Here is a 13385-nt window from a genome sequence, read left to right on the forward strand (position 1 = left end):
TGGTGAGGAAGGGCGGTCCGTTTGTTTGCGGTCGCCCAGACAGGCGCAGCAGCCAGCTGCTTGTGCAACGCACTCCATTTTCGGTTTTGCGAGTAGTCATGGATAAAATCGACGACATTCGAGTTACGGAGCTGAAGAATTCTGCGTACATCAAGCCTAAGCGACTGTTTTTCAAGCAGGTGAGAAGCGCGCACTCGGCATCAGGTGCGCCGAAGCACGTCTGCCAAAATCGTCCCATTGTAAACTGGTTACCGTTATTGCTTCTCTTATACTGCACCCGCAGAACGGAAAGGAGAGAATATGTGAGTTTATGGAGAGTCACGACAGGTACGTAGACAGTGTCTCGGTGAGTCAGCTTTCGGACTGCTAATTAAATTAACGCGCGCTTGAGGTGAGGGATAAAATCATTTACCTTGACCTTCGGATTGAAATTTTCATCGTAATCGTGTGGTTGTGAGACATCGTCCAAGGAACGGACTTCCGCGGGAATTTTCTGTAAGCATTTTCGCTCAAGGCGCAAAACTATATATATACTAGACTTGTCATACTTGTGCTGACAGCGCTCACGCGCGCCCGTTAAATAGTTAGTCCTTTCGCCGCTAGGGCTATCGCAGAGAGAGTTTCTTACTAGAAAGTAGTAGTATAGTAGTAGTTTATCTGTAAAAATAATAAAAAAGGAAGGAAAGATTTTCGCTAGCCCCGGCATCTGCCATCGCTACGGAAGCAACACTATAATATATAGGTCGGGCGCGTGTGATGTCCATAAACAATGAAGAAAAGCACGTGCGCACAACACAATAGCTGGAGTGGGGCGTCCAGGGCACGTAGCACACGCGGAGCGTTCGGTCACTGCGTCATTACCTGATCCGCTTCTGCGGGGCACCACTGCATACGCGCTGATTGGTCCCGACGCGCCGACGCGGCAGGCGCGCACGCAGCTGATGGGAACGTGGCGCCATCTGGCGCCCCCACGGCGTTCTGCGCACGCGCAGTGGCGCCCGTGGATACGGATCACGGTAGCGGATCGCGCTATGCTATAACTCTCTAATAAGATCGCGCGTCGACGAATGTCAGCTGCAGCCATATGGCTGCGGTAGATCTGTTGCACATGTTCCCAAATTTATACTGTGGCGTCGTTTAGTGTTCTAGAAGCCTTATGTAAACATACTGCACCTAGCTGCTTAAGTCTCCGTGCATACTGTACGTCGATCGTTGAAGGCGCGAACTATATCTAATCTGATTCAAATGCAGACCGAATAAAACTTACGTAGAGTAGAATACTAGGAGTAATTAACATAACCAACACTCAGATAATGTGTTCGACCATCCAGGTAAACTACCCAGAAAAGAATCGAGGCCAAAAGGCGATGCGTTATTTTCAACGCATAATAATTGCATTTACTTTATAGCGGCAGAATATGCGTTCGCTTGACAAGGCCGCCAGTTCACCTTACAAGCCCTGACCGAAACACAAATATTGCGCGCCTAAGGATATACAGCACTACACTCGTAGAATTCCATCCATCCATCCATGCAAAAACACGTGTATATATGAAAAGTTCCAAAACAATGGCATATGTCACAAAAGCTTTCAACTAGCTAGTCCACATGGGAGCGCCATGCACAAGGCCTCATAGAACCCTCACCTATGCAATGCTGTAGTTCAGTAAGTTCATACGCGCTTGACAGTGCAAAAACTGTCCATGCCCTCTCCATTCCCTCATAATCACATACCACCACTAAATTAGTGAAAATCTGTCATGAGGTAATTGCAAAGGAGCTTTTGTCTCGCTTTAGATGAACACCTCAGCTATGACGTGATCGAGGGATATAGGATGGAGGAGGCTCTGATAAGAAGCTGTCTGGGCCACCACTCGCTAGGCTAACTATCTCGTCAATGAACAAAATTTCTACTTGCCATCCTTCTAGGGGGAGCTAGAAGTGAAACTATATCAGAAGCTAGTGTGTTTATAGGGAAATTTCTCAATATATGGAGCAGATTTGAAATAATTAAGGGAGACATTCCTTTGTAGCCATATGGCTACAAAGGAATGTTATACAGGTGTCATAGAAACTCCATAGTTGAAGATAAATTCATTCTTGTCTGAGGACCAAACCAGGGACCATCACCTGTCTGGGGCAGTCACTGTTATCAACTAGGACGGCAAGCAGATGGCAAAGTGAGGCTGAAGTGATCAACAGCAAAGCTTTCACAGAAACTTCATAGTTGAAGAAAATTCCGTCTTGTACTTTGCAGTGAACTAACGTGTCTAGGTTCAGCCATGGCTGATAGGTAAAAGGTTACAGATTTTGTGTGCAATAAGCAAAAATATTGCAGATGCAACCACAGGCATTATATATAGAGACCATTCCAATATTACTCCCTGGGTGTTTTCATATCACCTGCTACACTATTGTGTGTGTGTGTGGCAAGCACATGTGCATGTGCAAAGTGCATGGTGACGTGAGCTCTCAGAATATGTTTAAAATAGTCCAAAAATGCAGATATTTTTACATCTGTGCACTCTCGATGGAGAGGTCTCAAAGAAGCACAAAGTACACAGGCCTACAGACACACGTAGTACACAGGCACTACAAAAATGGCCCACAGAGTGTCATCAATTGATCAGCATTTGGGCGCCTCTGAATGAACGCTGCACCGAAAGAGCACAACCAAAAAGCAGAGGCAGTCAGATATACCACGAAAGCGAGTGACCTGCCATCCTAGTTGATAACAGTGACTGCTCCAGACAGGTGATTATCCTTGTTGTGATCGCCAGACAAGGATGAATTTATCTCAAACTGCGAAGTTTCTCTCCACCTTTCCTTTCATTAAATTACCTTCTCTCTCTCATTCTGATTGGCAGATTACTCGCTTTCGCAGTATCTGAGTGAATCTGTTTTTTGGCCATAGTGTAGCGTTCAATTGGTGTAGCGTTCATTCAGAGGTTCCCAAATGCCGATTATATAATGCTGGTCATTTCTGTAGTGCAGATGTGCCAACTTTGTCGCCAGCAAAAGCAAAAAGACATTGGCCTTGTCGAGAGAAAGCGTGAATGGGCTTAGGTTTATATTTTCACCATTTATCACAGTTTGTTGGATCTCATATTTTGCTCAAACACTCGTAACTGCCAAGTTTCTGCTACTGTTTGCTTGGAATGGCCAAGCCACGTCACGGATGTGCATGACTGCTTGCAAATCTGACAGGAGATGAATTCTTTGTTCACAGTGTCTCAGCTGTTATACACAATACAACCAGGGATGTACTCGTCTTTGTGAAGCAGTTTCGTCCAGGTAAAACCATCGTTTTCTCAGCCGTTTTGTCTCATGATCTTGGGAGCTTATTATTGCCACTTATTTCCCCAGTTTTTCTATTTTCTATGGAATGGAACAAAAAAGGTGACAAATCTACACACCACATGCAGGCTGTGTTATCTATCGTATTTAGGCTTGAACTTTTTGTTTGTTTTGTGGTGTCCTGTAAAACTGAAACTGACATGCATTTGAGTGCTGTGTCATCTGCATCTGATAGAGTTGACCATGAAGTTCTTGACATATAGATAATTCTGTCAGCCTCGCATGCTGTATTTTCCAGTTTGAGGCTTCAGCTGGTATATAAATCAGTTGTGGAATCTTTCTACAGCTAGCTAGTGCATGATAACTGGCCTCTGGACATTCGTGCTAATTGTCATGTGAACAATTGCCAGACATTTAATTCGCACCGCCGTGGTGGCTTAGTGGTTATGGCGCTCAGCTGCTGACCTGAAAAACGCGGGTTCGATCCCGGTTGTTGCAGTCGAATTTCGATGGAGGCGAAAGTCTGAAGGCCCGTGTACTGTGCGACATCAGTGCACGTTAAAGAAACCCAAGGGGGTCGAAATTTCCAGAGTCCTTCACTACGGTGTCCCTCATAACCTGAGTCGCTTTGGGACGTTAAACCCCCATAAACCATAAACATTTAAGTCGCAGGTGGGAGTGACCACTAAAGGACTTGGAACGGAGGGGGTGGGGATTACACATCTTCAAGCAATCTTGAAATGGGCAACGACACTTTTGAGAGCGATTGATGGAAATGTTGAGGTTATGCTTATATATATACCGTTACATACTCGGCAGGCACTGAGCACGTCTGGGGCATCTATTTAAGACGTTTTGTGACGGGGTCGGAGAGTTCAACCCGGCCGGGGCGACCAGCTTCTTTTTCCTCCACACTTTTCATTTCTTTCGCTTCATCGCCGAAATGAATCATGTTACAGTATATATATATATATATATACACACTTTTACGACTATTCTCATTGCTATGCTATGAAACACAAATAAAAACCAATTTGGGACACTATGAGTGAGAATGCAGCAAAGGGAACATTATATATGGTGTGTGAACGTTAACAGTACTCTTGATCAGAGAACTAGTTATATACCACTGTGAAAAAATTCTTGGTGAATAGTGATTTTAAGGTTTGTTTGGTCTTTTTCTTACCATTATCATCAGTTAAGAGCTTCAGGTCTTATTAGCTTTCATGATTGACTGTGCTATTTAGTTGCATTTTTCATCACTGTACACAGCAGTTTATTTTTGGAATGATCAAAGTAGCTTATGTGCTTTGTTCATAGAAATTTCATCTTTCACTGAAGCAGACATGTGTCTCTTCTTGGCCTCATAGAGTTATACTGACTTGGGTATGCATCTGGTGTGTCAGAATATGTGATATTTTTTAATGATGATGATATGCAACCTATAGATATTGATTGTGTGTGTGTTGGTGGAAATTCTCACAACTCTTTCAGCGGTTTACTGCAGTCAGATCCCAGCACATGAGTTGGCTTCGAGCTCTCCCATTGACACACGCAAGTATCCAGGCAACTTAGGTGTGACACTTGAGCTGTGTGCGGGCATTATGGACAACAAAAAGTTGACTCCCGTGGAGACCATGCGTGAGGAAATACTGGAAGAGTGTGGATACAATGTGCCATTGGCCAACATACAAAGGGTCACCTCATCTAGGTATGAATGGCCTCGTGTATTCCTTCATCGAGTTAGAGTGCCGGTAGACCACAATCGTGCCTCTGTTAGTGTCTGCAAAAATTTCGCAGGACTTTTGCTGAGGCTGCGCTCCCAGGCAGCATGAGTGTCGTCATGGCCAGTGCGCACACCGGCTTGCACATTGTCAAGTTCGCCATGGCCGGGGTGCCCACACTGCTGCAAGTGATCCACGGCTTTTTTGCGCTTTAAAATTTATTAATATGCATGGCCATGTTCAGTTGCTGTTGCATTTTGCCGGGCTAATGGCGGCAGTAAATTTTGCTCAGTTCTCTGAGTGTTGCGACTAGGGTGATAGGAGGCGTGGATGTAGGTAGCATTGCTTTCTGTTATTTTGCACGTTGCTACGTTGGAAGTGAGTCTGCTCTTTGCTTATGTTCTTGAGCACAAACGCGTATGGCTTCGTTATCGCTGCTGCACTTTGTTGGATAAATGCACATGCTCCACCAAATGCCTTATAAAAATTATACAGTCGCGTGAGGCCATTGAGACGACAGACCCACAATGTCTTTCCATGGCTTAATTTAGCGTAAACTGTAAGCATGACAAGTAGCTGCTTGTTTCATAGATTCAATGCACATGGTAACTAGCTTGAAAGACAAAGACAGAAGAGAGACGGACACCACGAACACTTGATTCTTCTGTCTTTGTCTTTAGTGCTAGTTACCACGTGCATTGAATATAAAGATCACCAACTAGCCCAGCTGTCCGCTTTAAATTGTTTTAAAGCTTGCTCAGGTTTTATAATTAGCGTTATTTTGTTAATTTCGTCCTGTGAGATCTTAATGTGTAGTTAGGTGGCACTCCTTTAAAGATGTCTGTAGACTTTGAAGCACTAACATCTCTGTCCCAAGGCACTGTAAAATCTCTTGACTAGTGGAATTAAAGGAGTGATTTAAAAAGAATTTTGAAATTCACATTTTGTTGAAAGTATAATAGCTATACTGTGCTAATAATCTTGCCACAAAACGTTTGCTGCTGTTTTGTGAAACTAGCGTCTGTTGTACGTACTATTTCACCAATATTTTGTGTTGTATTGTGTGCATGGAGTCATTCATAGTGGAGGCCAAGTAATTCGTGAAGAATGACTTGGAACAGGACAAACTGAATTAGAACTGTGCACAAATGTCAGCAAATTTTGTATGAATTCTTATGTGACAGTGTACTGCACTTGAGCGATTTCATTCTGCATTACGTGTTTCAAGTTATATTTAGGTGTGTTCTATGCTGTGTTTGCTATAGATGCATTGTGTAAGATGTCTATTTAGGCACAAAAATCAGTGTGCAGATCTCAACCTGCTTGGTGGCAACCTCCTTTAATCCCCGTAGCCCCCCAGGTGCACATGAAACAACCCCATGTGGTTGTTATTGGCCTGAAGCCATTCATTTAGATGTGCTTCATAGCCTACAGTGATGTTTGCTTATTGTTGATCATTATTAGTCACTTTTTTATTGCTCCCAGGGCTGGCGTAATTGAAGGTGCAATGGACGAGCTGTTTTTTGTAGAAGTCACTGACGACATGAAGAAAACTGCTGGAGGAGGTCTTGAAGAGCAAGGTGAGATGATCGATGTGGTTGAGCTGACGAGAGCCGAAGCCAAGAATGTGTTGTTTGACGACCGCATCATGAAGCCGGCTGTACTTCTCTTCGGCGTTACCTGGTTCTTAGAGGTCAAGTCAAAGCAGCAGAAAGGTCTTAACCATGTTTAGAATATATTCGGTAGAGTTTATGTACATCTTTACTCTTGATATGCTGAATTCCACTTACTTGTTATGCAATGCACATATATTCATGCCAAAACGTCACTGCCTGATGCATCTCGAGACATACGTACTGCACTGCTCTTATAGAAGTCAAGTATAAAAGCAAGAGAAGTCTGCACATGATGTTGAAGCAATTTTATTTATCCTTTAATTTCAACCTTGGCGGACATTTTGGTTTAATAAAAGTACATCATGCAGTGTGCTTGTTCAGTATTACTGCACTTGCTTATGCTTACATTTCCATTTGTCACTATAGGTATAATGCAAGTGTGTAATAAAAATGTTGATAAAAGTTATGCTTGTATGTTTCTTCTTTGATTGATATATGTCAGAATAAAGTGCAGCCTTCACTATTATTTTGTTTACTAATAACTGCAGTTAATATCATGATGGTGTACCAAATGAATGGCGTTCTACAGCTTAGTAGTAGAGTGCTAACCAAATGATCATTAATGCACCATGGACAAAGTCATCTCATTGAAAACTCAGTTTCCATGCTTGGCTTATTAGATTAGTAGCTTTTGTGTTGTTCTTTATCATTGATATGTGTATAGTCCTCGTAGACCATTAGGAGCTCAATGGCTCCCGGCCTGTTTTTTGTACAGACTTTCAACATTGGTAAGTTCCCCAAAAGGTGCCTTTTGAACATGAAAAGGTTTAACATGAAAATAAATTCATTTTGTGCTCATGCTGAGAGGAAAAGCAATTTTTTGTCTGTGTGAGGTCAGAATTGGACACTAAAGAAAGAAAACTGCTTTTATATAGTATCGCTGCTGACAGTGAAAAATGCCAGATCACAGCTTGGGTTGCATAATATTCAAAATAGTGCAAAAGGCAGTAGTAACTGCAGCCTATACTGGGGTTGTATGGGGTTTAGCAAAGGCGACACCCCCGCCTCTACAAAACTCGAAGATGATGAACGACCTCACCCTCTTGGAATTTGTAGCGCTATGAATGCAGTATAAGTATAAGCTACACTGCAGTGTCCAAAAGAAAACCGGCCACCCCGCCCCCTTTGGAAATATTGAGAGTAGACATGTTATGTTTCGTAATATACCTTTTCCTGGTAACTATGCTCAGGTCGGTGTAAATGATGACACACCTGTTGGAGAAATAATATTGATATAGCCCTGGTGTGCTTTAAATAATTTGTTGCAGTTTTGTTTTACTGTGGTGACACAGTTAAGGAAAAAAAATTGAGAATTGGTTTCTGATCGAGGAAAGGAAATGGCGCAGTGTCTGTCTCACATATCGGCGGACACCTGAATCGCGCCTTAAGGGAAGGGATAAAGGAGGGCGTGAAAGAAGTGACGTAGTGGAGGGCTCCGGAATAATTTCAACCACCTGAGGATCTTTAACGTGCAGCTGACATCGCACAGCACACGGGCGCCTTTGCGTTTCGCTTCCATCGAAACGCTGCCGCCGCGGTCGGGTTCGAACCCGGCACACGCAGTTAAGTAGTAGAAGTAAGTCCAGTTCACTACAGTGCTCCCTCCACTACAGCGGCTCTCTCTCTTATTTCAGTCCCACGTTCCCCGTTACCTCATGGCGTAAGTGGTTGAGGTGTCCACAGATTTTCTCCCCAGAGGACTATTTTGCAGGCTTCGATGATTCGAAACCACACAAACACTGCAGAATGCATTCTTATTTTCTTTTCCAAGCGCACAAGTAATTAAGTCATACTAGAACACTATAGTCATACCAACGAGATGAGAACTGAGTCATAATCGTAAAAGCGCGCTTTCCTTTCTTTTCGGTTGTCGTCGTTACTGGGTCAAGTTAAATAAAGCAAGCCGAAGGTAGCCAATCCAATCCTTTCTGTATATTTCTTGTTGTTGATGTGTTTAGTTATTTTTGCCTTTTGCTGCGCGTTGGTTGTTCGAATCTCTCTGTCGCCTTGCTTCCTGTCAGCTAACAGCGATACGTCAACATGCAGAACATAGTAGGTATCGTAATGCCGCTCGGTTGAATCGGCGTCGAGTGCAAGGATATTCCGGTCTACGATCGTTCCAAACAGCTGTCAGCTTGAAGAGCGAAGGTAAGTAAGCCAACACACCTTCCTGACATCGTCTTGTTTCGCCTTCGTGAGGATGTCATCACGTCGATTTTATCTGCGTTCTAGCTATCAAAAATACATTTTGCCTCTCGATTTTCGCGCTTCAGTTTCCAGAAGTTATGGCTACGGAAGGCAGTCTACACGTAAGACACCCATCGAGCGCTGTATTCTGACGGCGCCTGGTCGGCCTGCAGTCATTTGTGTACACTGTAAACTCTGAAAGTGAAGGCCAGACTTGACGGTAACGTCAACTTTTGTGTTTTTCAGGAGATGGCTACCATACCGGACAAGGCAAACCGCAGGGAGCTTTGCGAGATCATCTGTACGCAAAAAGAAAAACTCCAGCGATACGAGGCCAGGCTCGGAGGTAGTGCAACCGGTGATTTCTTTTCCGCGATTAACTAACGCGCCTACCACCCTGTTTAATCTTCCCTTCTATAAAGTGACACAGTTTGCTGTTTGACACATGTGCAAAGTTTGAGGTGCATTGGTCAAACAGAAACTGCAGTTGTGTGTGGGACTAGTTGCGATGAAACTGTCGTGACAGCTTTCATCAAGAACTAATGTCGGCTTTGATGATGAAGCTGTCATAGCACCTTGATGAAAGTTGCGACGGCAGTTTCATTCTTCTAGTTATTTTCCTTGACGTCTATATTCAACTGTAACTAAGCTGTTGCACTGCATAGGATGCAAGCGATTAAAAAAGGTCCATAGTGTTTTGATTGCTGTGCATGTACGTGTCATTGCAGACCTTATTCGGGCCTACAAAAGCCTACAGAAAGAGAAGGATGCTCTAGAATTGAGCTTGAAAGCACTGACATCATCGAAAGCCAGCGAAAAAGCCCGTTCAAGTGCATCAAGCGAGTCCTTGACCGGAAAGCAGAGTGAAAGCAATGCAGAACCCAGCCCGTTGTCAGCAGTAAGAAATTTTTTGTGAACGTTGTTATCATGAGAAATAATATGTTGAATTCCTATTGATGTTCGTCACATTTCAGGGGGTTTAAAGAATAGTTGCCATTTCTCTTGGATTGTTTCTTAGTCATCCTAGTGCAGGTGAACATGTGTTCGTAGACTTCACGCATAGCAAGCTGTAGACACAGCATTACGTGAGCATGTAACTGAATTTTTCCCGAGATGATAGTTTGTTATATGTGGTTATCAAGGCTTCAGTGAAATTTACTAATTTTCAGCTTGGTCTTGTCTATTGCTAAAGGGTGACTCTGGTTGCTGATTACATGACACCTGCCTGTTTATTGTTTACAGAATTTTTAGTGCGTGATGATCCCTTATGTGACTTCAAACTTAACAACCTTTGTGCTCTTCATGGTAGTGGTGGTGGCAAAACATTATTTTAATAAAGACAACGAGTGTGAGGGGTTAGGGCCGTGGTGGGATAGGCAGTGGTGTAGCTAAAGGTACTTTTCGATGTTGGCTCATGTGTTCAGCTACCAAGAAGGAAATTTGTGAGGTGAACATTTCAAAGAGGGGTAGGGGGAAGTGACCAGTTTTGGTTTTACATTTTGCGTTCACATTTTCACTTTCACGCTGATGGCCTTCCCATTGCATCTTTAAATTTGATTTTGTTATTGCTTTTCCGTTCCACTACTGGTGGGTGGAGGTGGATGGGTCAAGGCTTCGGAGGAAAGCGGACTATACTGCTAATGCTGTAAAACCACCTTGCAGGCTCCGTTCCAGTCACTAGAAACGTTGATCACCTGAACTAGAGTGGTGAACTTCGTGAAAATTCAAGCTATATTTAGACGTATATGAGTCAAAGCTCAACTTGAACCAACTCGGTTTCTTGGCTACTTGGCCCAATTAGTGAAAAGCAATTGCAAGCAGCATTCGTTTAGCGTAACGATTACTTCACCACAGTGAAGCCTCATATTTGAAGTGAAGGAGGGTTAGCAAAACTAAAACTCTGTGCGAACTGTATTAATGCAGCATTTTACACATCGACCTGCCACTGTGGCTCAAAGGCGGTATTGTTCTGGCTACTGACCTCAAGGTGACTGGGTCCATCCTGATCATGGCGACTAGATTTAGTGGATTTGAAATGCAAAAATGTGTCTGTACTTAGATTTCACTGGATGTTAAAAAATATCAGATGGTGAAAATTTGTCCAGAGCCTTCTACTACGGCATGCCTCATAACCGACTATGTTGCTATGGCAAGTAAAAATTAGTCACTTTTACAGTTCTAACTACCTACTATAAGGTGAGTATTTTTCTTGTATTTTTTATTATTGTACTAATGGCTGCGTCCTATTGCCTCGTGTCTAAGAATAGCGTCTGTGATAGTGAAGCAATGGAAGAGCATTGCCCAAGTGGGTTTATGATTGAAAGAGCGTTACTGCACTACAACAGAGACAAGGACTGACCATGCAAGGAACAAAGGGCATGTGCAGACTCACAACTAATTTTACTGGGACAAACAGGAGGAATATATACAGAGGAAACCCAGCGAACCATACAAACAAAAGCACCTACGCAAACTGAAAGCAAGTCAATGACACCGACATTAAATTTCACATTTTTTTCTGTATATATTCATTCTTTTTGTTGCAATAAAATTAGTAGTGAGTCTGTGCATGTCCTTTGTTTCTTATGTGGCAGCCCTTGTCTCTGTTTTAGCGCAGTAATGTTCTTTCAATCATGAGCCAGTGCCAAGTCGCCCAACTCGCTGCTTTACTCAAGTGAGTTTCTTGGTCCAATGTGAAGAGTGTTCATGATGTTATGCCTGCAGCACGCTACACTTGTACAGTAGTGGTAGCATTAGTTGTGTATTTGAGGAATGGTTGAGTGCTGTAGCATGCTGTTGGGAGAATAAAGGCGGGCATATGCTTTTTGTCCCAATAGTGTTTAATTTATGGCATTTCTGTACTGGCTGAGACAAAGTGTTTTAAATTGCAAGGCTTCTTTTTTTGTGGACATTACTACCTATTGTTGATTGTGTGACACTAGAGAAGAGGCAGGTTTCATCACTGGAGCACTGCCCACTGTAATCCTTGCAGGCTGAGGGTCAAGGAAATGCAAGTTCCGCCAGCGACTCCACGCAGGATGAGTCTTCGGAGGACCACGTAGCTGCGCTGTCCCAGGCACTGTCCACCCTCTCGGAAGAGAAGGCCCGCATGGAAGCTGCCTTCCAGGCGGACCGCAAGCGACTCATCCAGGAAAAGGAGGCTGCACTTCGCCAGGCTGAGGAAGCGCAGAAGAATGCAGCTGAGCAGACCGCCTCACTGGACGCCAAGATGGCCGAGGTATACGGGGTTGAAGGCGCATTCTCACGAAATGTGACGCTAGTTTTAGCATCGCCTTTTAAGGTTGTCACATTGTGTAGGGAAGTGCAGGGTCATTTTTTAAGAAGTTTAGCGCATTGCATGATAATTATTGGTCCACCTGAACCATTGTTGTTACCGTGCGGTCATTTGACCCAATTAAAGGGACATTGAGGACAATTTGAAGCTGGCCTGTGTCAATATGTAACCATGTTCTCACCTCAAAAAAGCTACTTTCACTGAAAACAGAGCTTTTATAACTTATAAAAAGCAAAAAAAAGGGATTTCAGTGTTACCATCACTGGCCCATTTCTGAAGTAAACTGCAGTGCGTTGACACAGTCTTTTTCGGAGCAGATCCCAGAAACTGGGCTGCACTGCCATCCACTTTCATATGGTGATCACAGATTCCTTTTCAGGGTAGAGGTCACAAGTCTGAAGCGAATGGCAGCAAAATATTTAAATTCATTTTTCATGGCAATAAATGCATCTTTCACAGCCGGAAAGACACCAACACACCCAGAAAGAACTGTAAAATTTATTTTTACTAAGAGCAAAAATTGGATGGACTTGTTCTCAGCATTCCTTTGAATGGGTTTCATCAGACGTGTGTCCTTGCTACATGACTTTGTCACCTCATACGGGCCACGACGATCATGAGATCTTAAAAAAAAAAAACAGATGTGGGCAGCTTATGGGGAGTGTGTCAGCTGATAATGTGAAAATAAGCCAGCAGAGCTGACATTTATTTTAAGTTGCCTGAGGAAATGCTAGTGCTTGCACATAGCATGGCATCTGGACTCTTATGCGGGAGGCGTGGGGTTCCACCCTCAGTGCCGCTGGGTGCCCACAGGTGATACAATGGGTGCAAGCTTTCCCTTGGCCTGGTGCTCAGCTTATCTGGGTGAAATGCTTGGGAAATGGGTCTGTGATAGACGAAAAACACATTTGCGCCATGACGTTCTTTGGCTAACGCTACCTTTGTGCCATAAAAATGCATTATTGTCATCATAATCATCATCATCAGTTCTGGACTGGTTTGATTTTTGTGCTGCTCGTGATGAGGCTACTGATCCTCCACTTTTTTCTTAACAGCACTGTGCACACAATTATTCCGCAATAAGGAAGTTAGGAGATGAGGTAGTGGCCTCTAATACAAGGCCCCACTAACTTATTCCTGACACTAGGTGACAAGGAAACACAGGGAATCGAAAAAGAACCAGACTGCTGAAAGTGTCACAGTTAG

General features: G+C 43.5%; 2 protein-coding genes across 5 annotated transcripts in view; both read left to right on the forward strand.

Moving 5' to 3' along the window:
• LOC144133202 (uridine diphosphate glucose pyrophosphatase NUDT14-like) lies at positions 1-6908 on the forward strand. 2 transcript variants are annotated; one of them, XM_077666098.1, is made up of 5 exons: positions 1-179; positions 284-327; positions 3230-3294; positions 4792-5008; positions 6507-6908. In XM_077666098.1, the coding sequence occupies exons 1-5, from the start codon at positions 99-101 to the stop codon at positions 6751-6753; spliced, it is 654 nt and encodes a 217-aa protein (XP_077522224.1). In that variant the 5' UTR covers positions 1-98; the 3' UTR covers positions 6754-6908. The 2 variants fall into 2 exon arrangements, with proteins under 2 accessions (XP_077522224.1, XP_077522223.1); XM_077666097.1 differs by lacking the exon at positions 6507-6908 and adding an exon at positions 5098-5382 and having other exon boundaries at positions 13-179.
• Positions 6512-13385, forward strand: part of GCC88 (GRIP and coiled-coil domain containing 88 kDa) — a 23128-nt gene continuing 16254 nt past the window's right edge. The window contains exons 1-4 of one of the 3 annotated variants that reach the window (XM_077666093.1): positions 6512-6601; positions 9131-9230; positions 9613-9782; positions 11877-12122. In XM_077666093.1, the coding sequence (XP_077522219.1) occupies positions 9134-9230; positions 9613-9782; positions 11877-12122 (513 nt within the window). In that variant the 5' untranslated portion in view covers positions 6512-6601; positions 9131-9133. The other 2 variants (XM_077666092.1, XM_077666091.1) reach the window with 2 other exon arrangements.

The sequence above is a fragment of the Amblyomma americanum genome, chromosome 5 (genome assembly GCF_052857255.1).
Source record: "Amblyomma americanum isolate KBUSLIRL-KWMA chromosome 5, ASM5285725v1, whole genome shotgun sequence".
In the NCBI taxonomy this organism is placed as follows: Eukaryota; Metazoa; Arthropoda; class Arachnida; order Ixodida; family Ixodidae; genus Amblyomma; species Amblyomma americanum.

What these genes read in the sequence shown, in the direction of transcription:
- LOC144133202 (XM_077666098.1), top strand. Translation starts at nt 99, where the DNA reads ATGGATAAAATCGACGACATTCGAGTTACGGAGCTGAAGAATTCTGCG. An exon ending in TTTATGGAGAGTCACGACAG is followed by an intron (nt 328 to 3,229) that starts GTACGTAGACAG and finishes CTTTGTTCACAG; the next exon opens with TGTCTCAGCTGTTATACACA. An exon ending in CAAAGGGTCACCTCATCTAG is followed by an intron (nt 5,009 to 6,506) that starts GTATGAATGGCC and finishes TATTGCTCCCAG; the next exon opens with GGCTGGCGTAATTGAAGGTG.